General features: G+C 36.8%; 1 protein-coding gene across 1 annotated transcript; it reads left to right on the forward strand.

Moving 5' to 3' along the window:
* The first annotated feature begins 183 nt into the window (after positions 1-183).
* On the forward strand, positions 184-17722 carry LOC145619050 (putative hydrolase C777.06c). Its single transcript, XM_081673650.1, has 12 exons — positions 184-516; positions 6447-6580; positions 6681-6793; positions 8016-8057; positions 15334-15389; positions 15498-15574; positions 16332-16451; positions 16572-16648; positions 16760-16823; positions 16963-17013; positions 17095-17143; positions 17354-17722. The coding sequence occupies exons 1-12, from the start codon at positions 348-350 to the stop codon at positions 17470-17472; spliced, it is 1071 nt and encodes a 356-aa protein (XP_081529776.1). The 5' UTR covers positions 184-347; the 3' UTR covers positions 17473-17722.
* Positions 17723-20706: the final 2984 nt, after the last annotated feature.

Below are 20706 nucleotides of genomic sequence, written 5' to 3' on the forward strand. Positions count from 1 at the left end.
GTGGGGATAAACACGAGTTTTCCATACCAAGTATAGTCTCAATCATCACTACACCAATATCCAATCGGTCAATAAAATCATTATTGATTGACTAAACTTAACCTCATGTGTGAAGTCGTCTAGCTCGCTCTAGTGCTCTACAGTCCGCACACCTGGGACCAAATTAGAAAAAGTGAAATGTACAACAATTGACAATAACTGCGCATAGAAAGAAGCATTAGTATGGGAGCCAAATAAACCCAGATTTTTTGTTCTGGCTTTTCCGCTACCAATTAAAATTTTCATCTTTAACAAATTCATTTTTTCTGAGCATTTTTCATTTTCTATTGAATTATTGAAATCGAAAAATGTCAGCATTATTTCTGGGCACAGTTCGTCCAGTACCCTATAGTTTAACCAATTTTGCAAATCAAAGATTCAAACTTTCTTTCTCAGGATTCCCAGTTTCAGTCCCCAGAAATGGGTTATCTTTCCATCATCTCATTAAACGAAGTTTTCAAGCTTCTATACATTCTGGTATGTCTTAATTTACCTCCCCTCTTTTTTAATTTTTCGTTTTTGTATAATCTGTAATTTTCATTTTTTTTTGCTTTTTAGTAGTTTTATTTAGCAATAATGTACTTAGTTTATGTCCATGTTTATGAGTAATATTAGTAATATAGTGTTAGGAATTTTGCTGTATCAATTAGATAGGCGAACCGAGCCGCAGATTAGATAGCAAATGTTGGGCCAATTGGTTACCATGTACATTGTTTACTGATTATTTGATTGATATAGTGGCTTAAAAGTTAAAAGTATGTCCTTTACTTGTATGTGATATATGATTATTGACTGATGTGATTGTCTTGTTTATATAGGGTTTGGAACGAAAATTAATGCCAGTGCACTAAATTTTGTGCTACTGAGGATGATGATCTTGAAAATTGATCTATGATAATTGAAAACATAATCATGAGTACTACTAATAGGGGGTGGGGTGAGGTTTTTGGATTCGTGTCAAGTAAAAATTATTTAGAGTTTGATATATATTGACCTGGTTTGGTGTTAGACTCTTGACATAGTGTTGAAGTTTTTAAGGTTTTCATGATGAGTAATAAGGAGTTTTGCTAAAATTGTATAAACCTCAAAGCTTGAATTTCATTGAATGTTCTCGTGCAAATATATAATACAAGATATTTCCTAACTTGATAGAATTAGGAAACTACCTAAGATAAACTCAAAAGATATTCAAGCCATAAAATAGGTAACAAAATATATCCTAAGATATTCTCAAAATATATCCCTCAATACCCCCCCTCAAGTTGGAGCATGGGGATTGGAAATGCCCAATTTGGAAAGAAGATGATCAAAGTGAGACTTCCCAAACGCCTTAGTGAAAATATCTGCAAGTTGCTCCTTAGTGGAAACATAGGAAGGGGCAATTAAGCCCTCTGTAATGGCATCGCGAACAATGTGACAATCAATCTCAATGTGCTTTGTTCGTTCATGAAAAACTCGATTTCGAGCTATATGTAAAGCTGATTGATTATCACAAACAACTTGATCGCCTTAGGATGTTGAACACCCAAACTCAAAAGTAACGCCTTCAACCATTTCAACTCATGTGTGGTAGAAGCCATGCAACGATACTCAGCCTCAGAAGAGGAGAAAGAAACTGTGGGTTGCTTCTTGGTCTTCCACGAGATAGGAGATTTTCCAAGAAAGACTAGCCAACCAGTCAACGAACGACGAGTAAGAGGACACGCCGCCCAATCTGAATCACACCAACCCTGCAAAGTCAAGTCACTATCTGCACTCAACAGCTGGTCGGGGTACCCTTTAAATAACGAACCACCCTTAGAGCTGCTTCCCAATGCTCAATCCGAGGTTCGTGCATAAACTGAGAAAGAATATGAACCGAGTACGCCAAATCTGGTCTAGTCACTGAGAGATAAATCAACCTTCCTACCAGTCTACGATAAGACTCCGGATTCCCAAAAAATTCACCTCTAGCAAGACTAAGCTTGTGATTTTGCTCAATCGGAATCCCACTTGGTTTTGCACCTAATAAACCTGCTTCAGAAACAATATCCAAGGTGTATTTTCGTTGAAACAAAAACAAACCTGCTTTACTGCAAGCAACCTCAATACCCAAAAAATATTTCAAAGGACCATGATCCTTCATTTTAAAACAATCACCAAGATAAGCCTTGAAAACAGTCCATGCAGCGGAATCATTCCTAGAAACAACAAGATCATCAACATAAACTAAGACATTAATCTGAACTGTGCCTTTAGTGTATGTAAAAAGAGAGTAATCAGAGTAAGATTGAATAAAACCATACCCTTTCAGAGCCGCAGTGAGTTTAGCAAACCAACATCTCGGAGCTTGTTTCAACCCATACAAAAACTTTCTCAAACGACACACCAAGCTCGGATCTGAGCTCTCAAAGCCAGGAGGCAGTTTCATGTACACCTCTTCTTCCAGATCACCATGTAGGAAAGCATTATGAACATAAGCTCCCAGTTTTTAGCAATTGCTATAGCAAGAAAAGCACGAACAGTGGTCATTTTAGCAACCGGAGCAAAGGTCTCACTATAATCAATACCTTCTTGTTGATGATTACCGAAGACAACCAAACGAGACTTGAGACGTTCAACATCACCATTAGACAAATATTTTGTCTTGTACACCCATTGACTACCTAGAGCTTTCTTCCCGGGAGGAAGATGCTCCAATGTCCAAGTCCCATTGTCTTCCAATGCTTGTATTTCTTCTTGCATAGAACGACGCCAATCCTCAGATTTCATGGCTTCTTTAAAGGATTTTGGATCCTTTCCCTGCAAGAAACTTGCGATAATCCACAGAAAACATGTCACAATTTATATAATGCGCTAAAAGATAAGGCGTACCTGAAGGAGTATTGGATGACGGAGAGGACGAAGACGGATTATTAGCAAAGACAGAGTGAGTCACATAATCACAAAGCTTCACCGAAGGAAATTTCTATCGATGACCTTTACCCAACAATTCCGACGAAGACTAATCGGAGGAAGACTGCTCGGCATCGGTGGTGGGGCTGCTGTGCTCGGCAACCACCCTGCTGCCGTGGTCTGCAGTCCCAGCGGCTGTGGCAGTAGCTGGCTGCTTTGCGGCAGCGTTGACCCAGCGACAGGGTTGCTGCTGGGTGGTCTTCCTGCCAGCCACGGGGTCCGTTGTGGCCGTGGGGTCCGTGGCAGTGTCAAGGGGCACCGAGTCAAGGTCTTCAGCAATTAAATTAACATCATCATACCCCTCACACTCCATAAAATCCTCATGAATATCCACATTATCATATGAATTTAATTCTATATTAACCTCATCCGGAGTATCGAATGGAAATACCCCTTCAACGAATTTCACATCACGGGAGACAAAAAAAACTTTTGACTCTAGATCAAATACTCTCCATCCTTTCTTTCCAAAAGGGTAACCTCTAAAAACACATTTTCTGGTTCGACTAGCAAATTTATCCCCATTTGTTTTCTGATTATGAGCAAAACATAAACAACCGAAAGTGCGAATAGCATCAAACAACGGGGGTTTATTAAAAAGTATTTCAAAAGGAGTTTTATTTTGGAGCAAGGGTGTGGGAGTGCGGTTAATAAGGTGTGCGGCAGCTAGGACACACTCACCCCAAAAATAAATTGGTAAATTGGCTTGAAATCTCAAAGCTCTCCCAACATTAAGAATGTGTTTGTGTTTACGCCCAACCCTCCCATTTTGTTGTGGGGTACCAACACAAGATGTTTGGAAAAGAATTCCCGAGGCAAGAAAGTAATCATTTAAACAATTAAACTCAGTACCATTGTCACTTTGCACAATTTTTATGGTTTGGGAAAATTGTCTATCAACCATAGCAACAAAAGCCAAAAACATTCTAAGAACTTCAGTTTTATCCACCAACAAATAAATCCAAACAGCTCTTGAATAATCATCAACTATAGTAAAAAAATAACGAGCTCCACACGACGAAACATGTCGATATGGACCCCACAAATCACAATGTACTTTTTCAAAAATTCTAGAAGCTTTACTATCACTAAGAAGAAATTTGTCTCTAGGATGTTTAGCACGCATACATACTTCACACCCCTTATCTAGACAATCTTTATTACTACTAACATGAGGAAGCAACTTAACTACTTTTTCGGAAGGATGCCCAAGCCAACGATGCCACAACTCCAAATTTGAGGTCGCTTCACCAACACCAACATGATGCACCGAATCCGAATTGCTAAAGTAATATAATCCGTCTCTCCTAGCTCTCGTTCCAATCAGCTCCTTCGTTTGGTCCTGTATAGCACACATATAAGGGTTAAATTGGACAATGCAATTAAGCTCATCTGCGAGTTGAGAAACAGAAATCAAATTACAACTCAAGTGAGGAACATAAAGAACCCCGGTTAAAGTAAGCTTGTCCGATAAACGAACAGAGCCAACTAAAGAAGCTGCAACAGTATCACCATTCGGAAGGCCAACAGGACATTCGAAACTTTTAGTATCAAGCAACCAAGATTTTTCACCAGTGACATGATGCGTAGCCCCTCAGTCAATTATCCAAGAAGTGAGATCAAACTTACCATTCAAGCGATTTTCGGGAACATTATCATTACCAAACAAACCGGTAATAGCTTTCCATTGCTCGCTTGAAAAGACCTGAGTATGAGAGGAGCCTTCAGTTGAAATACTTGACCCTGAAACTGCATTGACACGCACTGGATTCTGACCACGGCCGGCTGTGGGCTGCCCCCCTGGCTGCCATCATACGATGAGGGTCGACCATGGAGATCATAACATTTACTCTCAATATGGCCTTTCTTTTTGCAATAGTTACAAACTTTGTCAGACCAACAATTCATAGTTTCATGGCCTACTTTCTTGCATTTGGCACACACCGTACCAACACGACCACGATCAACACCGTCACGGCCCCGACCTACCCCAGTACGAACAGCAAAGCCTAGATCATCAGCAGGCTTGGGTTCGTGCTCTAACTTTGCTGTGCGTACACGCTCTTCCTGTACCACCAACTGATATGCACGGTCTAGGGTAGGGAGAGGGTCTTGAGACAAAATATTGGTGCGTAAAGAAGCATAAAAATCAAAATAGAGACCCATTAAAAAGTCATGTAATTTAGCCTGCTCTCGTCTCGCTTCATGCAATTTTCCAGCCACACAATTAGAACAACAAGTACAATTGATTAATGGTTCATGATGATCTAATTCTTGCCACAAAGAATGCAATTTACCATAATAAATTGAAACAGACATAGAACGAGTTTGTTCACACTTAGCAATAGATGATTTTAATTGCTGAATTCTAGGGCCATTGGTTTGCGAAAAACGCTGCTTGAGATGCTGCCACAACAGCCTAGCCTCATGAAATTTAGAAAGAGATGACCTTACCTCTGGATCGATGGTGTTACTAATCCAGGAGATTAACATGGCATTGATGGCCGTCCAGTCTGACTGAGTACACGGAGGAACAGGCGCCGTGATTGAACCATCCAAGAACCCGAACTTACGTCTGGCCTCCAACGCTGTCTGCATATCCGCGGCCCAGTCGTCATAGGTGTCTGATTTCAGTCGGGTGGGAGTAATAAAGTCCCCAGGTCGATCTTGCGACCCAAGGTAAAACGGAGAATTGGGTTTAATTTCAGTAGGAGGTGGCGGTGGAGGAATATCATCACCAGCCATGGTTGTGGGTTAAAGAAAAAACTCGAAAAAATCAACCTGCTCTTGATACCATGCTAAAATTGTATAAACCTCAAAGCTTGAATTTCATTGAATGTTCTCGTGCAAATATATAATACAAGATATTCCCTAACTTGATAGAATTAGGAAACTACCTAAGATAAACTCAAAAGATATTCAAGCCATAAAATAGGTAACAAAATATATCCTAAGATATTCTCAAAATATATCCCTCAATAAGTTTGATGAGTGAGTAGTTTGCCTGTTTGATGAATAAGAAATTTGTAGCTTGAAGGCTTGTGAGTCACGACTACTTTTCTTGTTCAGTATGGATAGTGGATTAATCTTGAAAGTATCGAGGGATGATTGGGTTAGTCACATCAAGTGAGAGATTAGAAGCGAAGCAAAAGAGTTACCAATGGATTATAATATCAGGAAGTTTTTGATATTCATACCTCTAAAAAAAGTCTTTCAAATGTGTTTGTGATGTTGGTGCTTTTTTTATAACGACTTAACAAGTGTTCTACTGCTCTTACTTCTATCTTTCGTTATTCTGAAATTTCATGCTTAACAGACTGTTTTGTTTTATGTATGCTTGTTTGGATGAATCAGTCAATTTTATTTTGAACTTATAATTATTAGAAGTGAAAATAAGTTAGATATTTGCTAATAGACGTAATAGAATCTGTTGAAGGTTGTTTGGTAAATGCTAATATGAGTTATTTCTTCAGTTCCTTTAGAATCTACAAGCAACAGTCTCGTAACCCCCCCAGGAGAACAGTCTGAGATAATATTTGTGGGAACAGGAACAAGTGAGGGCATCCCACGTGTTAGCTGCTTGACTGATCCTTTCAAAAACTGTCCGGTATGAACATCGCTCTAGAATGCCATGATACGAAATGTTCCATCATTATGCTATTGATCTAAGAAGAGTGAAATTTATGTCCTCCATATTACTTTACTAGGTATGCAAGAAAGCAGCAGATCCAAATAGTAAAAATAGGAGACTCAATACAAGCATCTTGATCCGTTACAATGGAGCTTCTGGGATGCGCAATATTCTTATAGATGCTGGAAAGTAAGTTTGCTTCTTCCTAATTTTTAATTTCCGGATTTTTATTGAATTGTCAATCATAGGAGAAATCTTAGCAGTATTTTGAAGCCCCAGACTCCCAGAGGATAGGACTGGATGGTTATAAGGATGTTAAGAACATTGTATGACAACAATACAACATAGTGGGGTGCTGGGGAGTGAAGGAGACTAATTTGCATGTAGGCTTTGAATTTCCTATACAGTAGGATCAGGTATCTCAATTTAGTTGTTTCTTAGCACTTCAATAGAACATGGAACACAAAATGTAGGCCAAAAAGCGGAGGCAACTAGTACCTGTCAGCCTGGGTGATTTCTTTGCTTTCTCGTTTTCTGTTAAATGTGTTAGTGAACCAACTTCTGGCTACAACAAGCTGCGTCCGTAGTGTAAGAACTGCACCTTACAGGTCATAATGCTGTTTTTTATTGACCAGGAAAACTTTTATTTAGCTTTCGAATTTGCATTTTCAGCAATATGGTCTTGTGTTGCCAATAGTGTTTAATTTTCTGTTTTAGATTATATATTACAGTGTAGCTGCTTCTCTTAAATGCCATTCAACAATTTATTTCTTAGGCCCTATTATATTCACCTTGTTTTCACTTATTTCAAGTCTCATTAGTTCAAATAAGATAACTAGATAAGTTCAAGAAATATAAGTCTTGATAAGAGTTGATAAGGGTTACCCAAGCTCAAATTACAACTAAAATAAGCTTTAATAAGTTCATATAAGTGAAAGATAGGTGAATATAACACATCCTTACTCTTGCTACATTTACACAAGTATTTTGCACATAGCCACATTGATGACTCTGGATCATGGTGCTTGATGTGCCTATGAGTTTGTCATTTGAGGCACTTCATCAGTGACAGACCAATGATATTTATATTTCTCTTTTTGTGGTTCAAATGTTTCATTCATGTTTCTGTGGAATAATCTGACACGTAAATTTTCTGGATTTTGAACCTAGGAAGTCATTTATTGTTGTTCTGTAATTTCTAGAATTCCCTTTGAGCTGGGAAAGGACGTTTTGCTTTCAGGGACATTATAACCAAACTGATTTTGATGTCAGTTACTTTTAGAGATAATTGATATAATAATAAATGACCACAATATCCAAAAGACTTAAGATGAAGAGCAAGTATATCATTCATCAATTTTTCCATGTAGTTTTACTATATTCATTGAAGAGCTTCTTGAATTTTATGCAGGTTTTTCTACCATAGTGCTCTCCGCTGGTTTCCTACCTATGGGTAAGCAATGCTGCAGTAGCTTCACTACATATTGATCAATGCTTGAAGTAACCTCATTTCTAAATATTTCTGAAGGTTCTAATGTATGTCATTTTTACTTTTTCTGAAAGTGTTTACTTTTTCTAGAAGAAGGCTTCATAGAGAAAAGGTTGACATTGTAAGTAGAGCCGTCAAAAGTTGACCCGACCCGAAATACCGACTCAAACCCGATTATTAACCGACCCATCTGAACCCGAAAAAATGGTGACCCAAACCCGATCTGAAACCAACCCTAGACCCGAGTTGACCCGAGTATGTGAGATCCGAACCCGAACAAGAACTGACATGGAGATGATCCGACCCGAATGTAACCTGTAAATTATTGACCTGAACCAAACCCGACTTGAACCGAAATTGACCCAAACCCATTTTAACCCGTCAAAATCCGAATTTAACCCGACTTGTTACCAACCTGATGTGAATTCAACTCGACCCGTTCCTAACCTGACCCAAATTTAACCCAACTTGTTACAAACCCGACCCAAAATCAACCCGATTTGTTATTGACCTGACCCAAATTCAACCCGACTTGTTATTGACCCGACCCAAATTTACCGGACCTATTACTAACCCGGACCAAAAATTCAACCCGATCTGTTACTAACCCGACTCGAAATCAACACAACTTGTTATTGACCCGACCTAAATTCAACCCAAATTGTTCCTGACCCGATTTCAAATCACCTTAAATGCAATTTAGACCACCTTATTATTGTTGATCAAAGCATTTTGTCTAGGGAGACCAAGTCGGTCCAGGCAGCAAAAGAAAGGAGCATCATCCTCAAATTTAAAAGTTAAATGTTGTATATATTTGTTGTATGGTCAAAGGAGATAATTATCTTCCTAAATGATAAACTAGTTCCCTAGTATATTGCCATATATATTATAGTCAAAGGAAATAATTAGCTTGATAAAAATAATAATTATCTATTTATATTTAGTTGAACACGAATATGACATGATTTGGAAATAACCCGACCTGATTGTAACCTGCAAATTATAGACTTGAACATAACCCGACTTGGAAATGACCCAACCTAATTTTAACCCGCAAATTATTGACTTGAACCGAATCCGACTTGAACTCGAGAATGACCCAACTTGAAAATGACACGACCTAATTATAACCCGCAAATTATTGACTTGAATCGAACCCGACTCAAACCCTAGAATGACCCGACCTGATTCTAACCCACAAATTATTGACTTGAACCGAGCCTGACTCGAACCTGAAAATTACCCTAACCCGTTCTAACCCATGAAAACCCGAATTAAACCCGACGTATTGTTCACCCGGCCCCGAATGTAACCCGACTTATTATTAACCCGACCCAAACCCGATAAGAAGTATGGCTCGACGTGACCCGACTCAAGCATGACCCAACCCAAACACGACCCGCATAGGTTATGGAATTAATCCGAATTTACCCGACCCGAGTTGACCCGACCCACTCTTACCGGCCCAAACTCGGCCCGTGTACCCGAATTGACATCTCTACCTGAAACCTCCAAAATTTCTCAAAAAGCATGGATATTAGCCTTCAATTTTAGAATTTTTTTGACTTTTTTTCGCACGGAAAAAAAATTGCCAAAATGTTCGACCATGATCCCTAATACCCCCCGGGAGTCCAATTTGGTGTGTAGAACCATCCAATTTGCCTTTAAACGACCAATTTATCGGTTTACAACTTGCACCGATTTCATTAACTCAAGGCTACCACGAACATTTATAACAACAAATAATGATCATATATGGTTCCAAACGACATTATATGGCCCCGAGATGTATTTCCTAGAATTTCAAGACTTATAGACACCGAGCCCCGAAGACTCCAAATTTCTAAAAAGCGTGGATATTTGCATTTAAATTTTGAATTATTAAACTATTTTTCGCCCGGAAATAAAAATTGTCAAAATGTTTACTATGATCCATAATACCCTCATGGAGTCCAATTAGGTAAGTGGAACTATCCAATTTGCCTTTAAACGACCAATTTACCAGTTTACAACTTGCACCGATTTCATTAATTCAATCTTTCCACGAATATTTATGAAAACATATAATAATCATATATGGTTCCAAACGGCATTATATGACCCCAAGATATATACCCTGGAATTTCAAGACTTTTAGACACCGAGTTTGAAACCTTTAAACTTTTGCAAAATGCGTGGATATTAGTTTCCAATTTTAGAATTTTCTGACTTTTTTCGCTCGGAAATAAAAATTGCCAAAATATTTACCATTGTTCCTAATACCCTCCGTGAGTCCAATTGGTTAGGTGGAACCATCCAATTTCCTTTAAACAACCAATTTACTGGTTTACAACTTGCACCGATTTCATTGACTCAAGCCTACCACGAACATTTATGACAACATATAATGATTATATATAGTTCCAAATGGCATTATATGACATCAATATATATCCCCTAAAATCTAAAGGCCTCGAAACCTCCAAAATTTCTAAAAAAGCGTGGATATTAGCCTTAAATTTTGGAATTTTTTGACTTTTTTCGCCTATAAATAAAAATTGCCGTAATGTTTACCATGGTCCCTAAGAGCAACTCCAATGGTTGCTTTTAGGGATTAGCTTGCAATTTTAATAATTTTCAAGCTAATAGCCAAACCATTGGAGAGTAGCTTAATAATTAGCTTGGCTAAGCTAATGCCAAGCAAATTAGCTTAGCTAAGCTAATTAGCTTAGAAATTAATTGTCTCTAATAAAAGACTAATTATTTAAAAAATAAAGCTGAAAAAATCTAAATGCTAATTAGCTTAACCATTGTGGCATAAATTAGCTAGAAGGAAGAATAACTTTGCAATCCTAGGTGGCATGACAAGCTAATTTGGCAATTATCTTGCCGTTGGAGTTGCTCTAATACAATCTCGGATTTTCGACACCGGACCTCGAATATTCCAAAATTTCTCCAAAATCGTGGATATTAGCCTTAAATTTTTGGAATTTTTTGACTTTTTTTTTTCCCTTGTAAATAAAAATTGCCGAAATGTTTACTATGGTTCCTAATACCCTCCGGGAGTCCAATTAGGTGAGTGGAACCATCCAATTTGCCTTTAAATGGTGAATTTACCCGTTTACAACTTGCACCGATTTCATTAACTCAAGCCTACCACGAATATTTATGACAAACTATAATGATTACTTATGGTTTAAAACAGTATTATATAACCCCGAGATGTATCCCCTAAAATCTCAAAACTTTTTGACACCGGGCCCTGAAAATTTCTAAAAAAACATGGATATTAGCCTTCAATTATGGAATTTTTTTACTTTTTTTCACACCAAAAAAAAATTGACAAAATGTTTACCATGGTCTTTAATACCCCTCGGGAATCCAATTGTGTGGGTGGAACCATCCAATTTGCCTTTAAACGGCCTATTTACCGATTTGCAACTTGCACCGATTTCATTAACTCAAGCTTACCACGAACATTTATAATAACATATAATGATCATATATGGTTCCAAACGACATTATAAGCCTTCAAAAAGCGTGGATATAAGCCTTCAATTTCAGAATTTTTGACTTTTTTTCGCCTAGAAATAAAATTTGCCGAAATTTTTACCATGATCCCTAATACCCTCTGGGAGTCCAATTGCCGGGTGGAACCATTCAATTTGCCTTTAAACGATCAATTTACCAGTTTACAACTTGCACCGATTTCATTACCTCAAGCCTACCACGAACATTTATGACAACATATAATGATCATATATGGTTACGAACGGCATTATATGACATCGAGATGTATCCCCTAAAATTTCAAGGTTTTTTGGTATCGGGCCTCGTAACCTCCAAAATTTTTCAAAAAGCGTGGATCTTAGCCTTAAATTTTTGAATTTTTTGACTTTTTTTTTTCGCCCGAAAATAAAAATTGCCGAAATGTTTACCATGGTCCCTAATACCCTCTGGGATTCCAATTGGGTGGGTGGAACCATCCAATTTGCCTTTTAACGACCAATATTCCGGTTTACAACTTGCACCGATTTCATTAACTCAAGCCTACCACTAACATCTATGACAACATATAATGATCATATATGGTTCCAAACAGCATTATATGACCCCCAAATGTATTCTCTAGAATCTCAAAGCTTTTCGATACCAGCCCAGAAATCTAAAAAATTTCTCAAAAAGCGTGGATATTAGCCTTTAATTTTGGAATTTTTAGACTTTTTTTCGCCCGGAATAATAATTGCCAAAATGTTTACCATGGTCCTTGATACCCTTCGGGAGTCCAATTAGGTGGGTGGAACCATCCAATTTGCCTTTAAACGGCTTATTTACCGGTTTATAACTTGCACCGATTTTATTTATTGAAGCCTACCACGAACGGCATATGGTTAAAAATGGCATTAAATGACCCCGAGTAATATTCCCTTCAATTTCGAAACTTATAGACATCGGTCCCCGAAAACTCCAAAATTTCTCAAAAAGCGTGGATATTAGCCTTCAATTTTGAAATTTTTGACTTTTTTTTTGCCCGGAAATAAAAGTTGCCGAAATGATTACCATGGTCCTTAATACTGTTCGGGAGTCCCATTAGGTGGTGGAAACATCCATTTTTCCTTTAAACGACCAATTTACCGGTTTATAACTTGCACCGATTTCATTAACTTAAGCCTACCACGAACATTTATGACAACAAATAATGATCATATATGGTTCCAAACAGCATTATATGACCCCGAGATGTATCCCCTAAAACTTCAAGACTTTTCGACATAAGGCCCCGAAACCTCCAAAATTTCTCAAAAAGCGTGGATAATAGTCTTCAATTTTGGAATTTTTGACTTTTTTCGTCTGGAAATAAAAATTGACGAAATGTTTACCATAGTCCCTAATACCTTCCGGGGACCCAATTGGGTTGGTGGAACCATCCAATTTGCCTTTAAACGGCCAATTTAATTACCGGTTTATAACTTGCACGGATTTCATTAAGTCAAGCCTACTACGAATATTTATGACAACATATAATGATCATATATGGTTCCAAACGACATTATATGATCCCGAGATGTAGCCCTAAAATATTAATACTTTTCTACACCGGACCTCGAAACCTGCAAAATTTCTCAAAAAGCGTGGATATTCGCCTTGAAATTTTTTGATTTTTTTTCGCCCGAAAATAAAAAATGCCGAAATGTTTACCATGGTCCCTAATACCTTCTAGGAGTCCAATTGGGTGGGTGGAACCTTCCAATTTGCATTTAAACGACCAATTTACCGGCTTACAACTTGCACCGATTTAATTAATTCAAGCTTACCACGAACATTTATGACAATAAATAATGATTATATATGGTTCCAAACGGTATTAAATGAACCCGAGATGTATCCCATAGAATTTCAAGACTTTTCGACAACGATTCTCAAAACCTCCAAAGTTTCTCAAAAAGCGTGGATATGGGTTCAATTTTGGAATTTTTTGACTTTTTTTCGCCCAGAAAAAAAATTGCCGAAATGTTTACCATGCTCCTTATTACCTTCCGGGAGTCCAATTGGGTGTGTGGAAGCATTCAATTTTCTTTTAAACGGCCAATTTACCGGTTTACAACTTGTACCGATTTATTGGTTTAAAACGGCCAATTTAATTAACTTGCACTGAACCCGACTTGAACTGAAATTGTCCCAACCCTGTTTAACCCTTCAAAACCCGAATTCCACCCGACTTGTTACTAACCTGACCTGAATTCAACCTGATCAACCCGTTCCTAACCCGACCCGAATTTAACCCAACCTGTTACAAACCCGACTTAAAATCAACCCGACTTGTTATTGACATGAACTGAACCCGATTGAACCCGAGAATGACCTGACTTGAAAATGACTCAACCTGATTATAACCCGACCTAAACCCAACCCAAACCCGATAAGAAGTATGACCCGACGTGACCCGACTCAAGCATGACCCAACCCAAACCCGACCCGCATAGGTTATGGAATTAATCTGAATTGACCCGACTCGAGTTGACTCGACCCACTCTTACTCGACCCAAACCCGGCCCGTTTACCCTAATTGACAACTCTAATTGTAAGGGTCACTTTGATATTGAAAAATTTGATACTTTTGAGCAAGTTTATGCATCAAATAGTCTTAGACTCTTAGGATCTTTATAGTTGTGTTTTAGTCTTGACCTGCAAATAAATTTCAGTTATGCCACATTTCTGATGAGGAATATGGGAGATATAGTTCAGACACATCTTTAAAAGAGATATGAATATATGTTTATTGTAGTCACTTTAATCCACATTACAATTTAATCTATCAAAGAATAAGATATGAGGGCTATGTTACTTGGGTACTCTATTTCACCTCGAGTACTTGTGTGTGCTGAATACTTTGATATCTCAACATGGATGTTGACAGTTGATACTTCATTATGGTCCAATATCATGCCAAATTTTCATAGAATTGCTGACTGACACATGGAGGCTTTTTGTAACTAGGCAACATAGGGGAAAGGAGGCTGGGAAAATTTATAACTTACACATGAGGTATTATTAGAGAAGGGCAGGAGTTTTCTTTATTCACTTTTCTTTTTCTAGGTTACTAACTCATTGTATCTGATATGAAGTTATCTTTATTAAGATGTATACTGCCTCATTAGCGTTGGACTTGGCACACTATGACCCAATTTACAATGTACTCCTCTATCTGTAAACATTGTCACGTTATCCCAACCCTTCATAAGGGCATGGTATATTGGTATGCCTACCCTTTAAAGACCCTTTATGACGGTTGTATCATTACCTTACTCTCCTTAGTGGTTATCACTTATTTTAATTAGGCTCATTCTGAGAAATCCAGTAATAAACCCATACTCTGTTGATTTTTTTTTAAAAAAAAGAAGATATGCACACACTTCAAAATGCAACAAGTCTAGTGCATATGCTTCTTCTTCTTCTTCACCCCCCCCCCCCCCCCCCCTTGAGGGTATGATGCACTTGCATACATTACTACAATAGGATTTTAAAATTTAAAGTTTGTCTTCTTTTTGAGGGGTGGAAGGAAATTGTAAAATTACTGTGATTTTGCTCATGTGATTTTCCATAGAGTTGTTGTTTCCACAGAAGTTATGTTGCTTTATCTACCTTCAGTAGAGATAATTGTCGAATGTAAGCAAATCATGAATATTTGGTAATGGGTTTCTTAGTCATGTATCTGCCAGTGTCAATTTTGCCCTTTCATGACTAGTTGCATTTCTGCCAGGATAAGAACACTTGATGCGGTTATTATTACTCATTCTCATGCTGATGCTATTGGAGGTCTCTGACATGAACACTTTTAATATTTAATTTTCACTTGACTCCCCTGATAGTTATTATCTTTCAGCTCACCCGCCCAAGCCTTCTTTTTTTTCTCTTTTGGTTTAGGTCTTGATGATCTTCGCGACTGGACAAATAATGTTCAGCCCCACATTCCAATTTATGTCGCAAGGCGTGATTTTGAGGTGTATACCCACATTTGTTTTCTTACATTAGTGTTTGTGCTTTATAAATATAAATGCTCTTGCATGAAAATATGTGTACTTAAGCTAAACTTGAAATGATATAAGTTAAACTTGAGGTTTTAAGTTCTTTCTGTTAGATAATCTAAATTTAATCTTCCTTGAACTGTTGTGTAACACTACTTATGCATATGATGCCGTTATTTTATCTATCTGGTGATGGATTGCTTTACTCGTGTGTGATAATCTGCTCAATTTTTAATACTTTCCAACTTCAGCTTTATTGAACATCCTTCAGGGAAAAGGGGAAAAAGAGGACAAAGACATTTGGTTTCAATGTTTCAAAAAAAAAAAAAAAACCTTTGTGCTGAAGTAATGCTGTTATTCAAACTCACAACTTAATTGACAAAAGACACCAGTTGCTGGCTTAAATCTATAGGCTTCTCTAACAAAAATGTGATATTAAAATGCTTAGGAATTCATTTAGCTTAATTTACCTAGCAAGTTAAAAGCTTGGTTGTCTGGGTTTCATAGGTCTTGATGCATCTTATATTCTTATCTCCTCGTCATTCGTTTTTATCCTTTGTCTATGTTATGTTCATTGATTGACAAGATCAAGTGGCATGCTTAGAGGAGGTGCCGTTTACCAATTCAGATTGTAAATTTGTAACCCTTGATAATATTATATGTGGCTCCTTCTTGCACTAAAATGTGCCATCATATATGTATTGAGATGACTATAGCAATTAAATTAATTCAGGTGATGAAAAAAACCCATTATTATCTGGTTGATACTAGTGTGGTTTTAGAAGGTGCTGCTGTCTCTGAGTTGCAGTTCCATATCATTCAGGAGGAGCCGTTTATTGTGAATGATCTGAAGGTCTGTGGTGCTTTTGCCTCTTTCGTGTTCTTCATGTCATGTTCTGTGGAATAACAACTGCATGCTTTCTCCTCTTTCATGTTCTTCATGTCATGGCTAAGTATTTTATTATGGTTTCAGATTACTCCGTTGCCTGTGTGGCATGGTGAAGGCTATCGTTCTCTTGGTTTTCGTTTTGGCAACATTTGCTACATAAGGTAATTTGTTCAAATGATTATGTTTAAGATCTTGACTGTCACCTTACAACATTATGTAGTATTCTGTAGATGTTCACCTATACTCCAATGGACTTTTGTAATTGATTGCAGTGACGTCAGTGATATTCCAGATGAAACTTATCCGCTCTTGGAGGATTGTGATCTCCTAATCATGGTACGACCTCCTCTCCCCCCTCTTTCTCCTTATATTTTTGTTTTTTGTTTGGTTGCTTCTTACTTGCATGGTTCCTTTCTATCTACAATTTACTCTATTTTTTGTTTGGCTCTTAATATGCTTTGCTAATCCAACTTAGGATGCTTTGAAACCTGAACGATCTACTCCAACCCATTTCGGACTGCCAAGGGTAGGCTCTAGTTCTACTTTTCATTCCATTCTGTTTTGCCCCAGATTTTTTGATTTTCGATTCTGCATATTCTTCTTGCAGGCGTTGGATGAAGTTCGAAAAATCCAACCCAAGAGAACACTTTTCACTGGTATGTTTTGAGCTATTATGTACACACAGCTCAATTTTCGATGAAGACTTGTCTTCAATCCGATTGTTTTATCCCATTACTTAGTTTAACGTTTTCTCCATCTTCATTCATCGTTTCACTATCCAATCCTATCTGAGAGATTAGAAACTGTACTGTAATGAACTATAATCCTGATTTCTCCCTCAATTTTCTTTTGCTACTGATGTGAAGGCATGATGCACTTAATGGATCATGAAGAAATTAACGCACAGCTGTCGGGTTTGAAGGATACAGAAGGAATTGATGTGCAATTGAGCTATGATGGACTTCGCGTGCCTATAGATCTCTAGTCTCCCTTTCCCTGGCAAGTTTCCATCTCTCCAGATTATACTGCTGTGTTCACAATTATTTATCCAGCAAGATTGATACCTTCGGTTCAAATCAATGCAAATTGCATATGGGCTCCAGGAAAAGTGTGGTTGGTCAATTCAGCTGCGTAATGTGGCATAGGTTGCAATACTTGCAACAGATTATATTGTACGATTTTTACCCTTAACCAGAAATATAATAAAAGACTGAGAACATTGTTCTCATTGTACTTCCCGGCTGTTTTTTGTTATAAATTTCACTGTTGGCTGCCCGGTCGTGCACAGGGAAAGCGGGGCTGGAAAGCGGTATATGCAGAGTACACTTTGTGCTCTCTTTGGCCATATTCAATAGTTACATGCTACATAAGATGTATGGAAAGTTCAACTAAGGTACACTACTGAGATGACGCTACAATTATTTCTGGATAGAGTGCATCCTGATAACTCATGTCAAACATGATGGATCATAGTATAAGGAATGCAATCATCATTCAGATTATTATCATTTCATATAATTGTGGAAATTTTTCGCAGGAATTAAATCAGAAGAGTTGTTTTTCATCCCATTTTTTTGGTCATGTAAATTGCAAAAGCATGAAAGGTCATGATCAATGAAGAATATGGAATAATGGAGTTGACAATAAGTCTAATCTTGAGCTTTAAATAGAAAAAAATGGTAGTAGGTAGATGTTGAGGCTTCAGATGATGTTTGTCTTGTTTGGTGAAACTTGGTTGTAATATAACATCACATTCCTTCTAAATGACATTGATGGGTATTTCATAGACACGATAATCACCAACCATTTCCAAACCTAGCCAAATTAATTGACGCTTTGATTGTCAACATGTCTACATAATTTGTTCGTGTTATATATATATTACTTCTGTTCTTGTTAGATTCATATATATTGCTTCTTCCGTTTCTTATTAGATTTTTTGTTTCTTTTTTATTACAATACGTACATACTAACTTTCAATATTAAAATCTATAAATACATTTTTAGTAAAAATCACTTCGTATTTCATCAAATAGTATTTTGAAACTATACAATAAGATTAACCCAACAACTATTAAAATATTGGATGAAATACGAGCATGTAAGAGAGATTTTTCAAGAAAATGAGACTGCAATTTTTAACACCTCTGTTAGGGCCCAGGTTGGCCCAGTTAGTACAGGGATAGTAGGCCCAGCAACTACTACTGTCGTGCTGATAGTCCACACTCCACAAGGGCAAGGTAAAAGACCATTAGCTAGCTAGAAGACCCACTCTTCAAAAAAATAAGAGTTTTTATTTTATTTTATTTTATTTTAATTTTTTTTAAGATTAAATAAAAAAATTAAGTTACCCTTCATTGAAGTTCCAAAAAAAAAAAGAAAAAAAAATGTTACTAAAGGTTATACAAATTTGATTTATTTAGTGAGTTATCATAACATTGTTTAGTTTTATTATAATTTTTTAACAATAACACTGTTTAATTAGAATACATCATATTTTACTCCATAATTATTGCCCCCAACGAGTTTGAACATGAAAAACTCCAGAGGCTAAGGGTCTGTTCATATTTACTTAATTTCAGTTCAGTTCAGTTCAATTCAGCTCTAATCAGTTCAGTTCAGTTCAGCTCCAATCAGTTCAGTTCAGTTCAGCTCAGTTCAGTAAATGTGAACATGCCCTAAGAGTATATAATTTCAAAGTCTATACACAAAACATGTTACTCTGTACTTCTTAATACACAAATTCACAAAATCATAACTTTCAATACATCAATGACCGATTATGTTATTTCGTAACTCATGGAAAGACGAAACAATAATGAGAACTAATTAAATACAATGGGTCATGAAAGAATGATCTTTGTGGGTCACTTATACCTCAATGATTTAAGAAAGAAGAGTAAAAGTGGGACACACAAACAAAAACAAAAAACACTAGTGAGTACCCTTAATTATACGAAACGTAAATGGCACACTCGTGAACTCATCTCATCATCATCTATCAGTGCTCTCTCATTCATGGGTTATTCTCATATAGCCTTGTGTGTCACTGCCTATTTGCCCCATTTTCGGATTCTAAACATTGACATCCCTTGCATTGTCCCTTTCTAGCTTGTATTTCTGTCCTACGTTCCTTTTTTATTTGTTGTCTACTACATAACATTCCTAAGCATAATTAATCAAACTATTATATGTCTTAATTAATTACCAAGCAAAGGTTAGTGGTAATAAAAGTTTCGCCTGGTCTAATTACTTAAAGGTTATGGAATTAAATCTTACATATCTTATATGTACACCATATAAGTTCTACTTGTAATTATTAGTGTTGAATACACGGGTAAACAAACAAATTCTGACTTGTTACTCTGGTCTTATCACCCCGTATAAAACCATATATGCTATGTAACTTTATGTATAAATATTTATGTTGTAGCTATCTTAGCAATTGGATACATGTAAATTTGAATTTTGGTTAAAAAAAAAATAAAAAAAAATACTACATTATTATAATTAAAGTGGGGGAGGGAATAATACATGAATAATGTTATGAAATCTTTCCTAGGTTTTGACCTTTCAACCAATGAGCAGTAACACAAGTGATAGACCAAATGGCTGGGGCTAAAATGATCAAATGATTCGTTCTGTAAAGGAGGTGCATAATAACAAAGTCTTTACTTTATATTATATGATCTAATATTCATATACACATCACCTGGTTTTAAGGGACAATAAAGCATATTTTGCATGAAATTGAATCTCTTTCTCAGCAACTTTTTTGATTTTATTTTTTTCATAACAAAAGGTGGTCTAGCACTTTTTCTTTGTTGTTACTTGCTTTGGATAATTTCAATTCGAATGAACTCATATAATTGTGTATTATTTCCAAGCTATATAATTTAACAAGGTCTTTTATTCCATATACTATGCATGGGAATTGTTTAATTATTGAGCTTATTTTAATCAATATTATTCTTGCTAATTGCGGTCCAATTATCTATTAGACCTGTTCAAGCATGGTTTTTTACGTAACAAAAGTTTTTATGATATCTTTTTTTCAAATCTTTTGAAGGGGCAAAAGTTAAAATTAATCAATATACATTGATCAATGAGACTTCTTATCTTTGTTGGCATCAAGCAATTACTAGCTCCAAGCTAGTCGATCATCCTTAGATAGGATCTTACCAAGAGCCCACCGCATACCTGAATAATATTTATTTAG

Source organism: Chenopodium album, chromosome 3, assembly GCF_948465745.1.
Source record: "Chenopodium album chromosome 3, dcCheAlbu1.1, whole genome shotgun sequence".
NCBI lineage: Eukaryota > Viridiplantae > Streptophyta > Magnoliopsida > Caryophyllales > Amaranthaceae > Chenopodium > Chenopodium album.

What these genes read in the sequence shown, in the direction of transcription:
- LOC145619050 (XM_081673650.1), top strand. Translation starts at nt 348, where the DNA reads ATGTCAGCATTATTTCTGGGCACAGTTCGTCCAGTACCCTATAGTTTA. An exon ending in GGCAACATTTGCTACATAAG is followed by an intron (nt 16,649 to 16,759) that starts GTAATTTGTTCA and finishes AATTGATTGCAG; the next exon opens with TGACGTCAGTGATATTCCAG. An exon ending in CCCATTTCGGACTGCCAAGG is followed by an intron (nt 17,014 to 17,094) that starts GTAGGCTCTAGT and finishes TTCTTCTTGCAG; the next exon opens with GCGTTGGATGAAGTTCGAAA.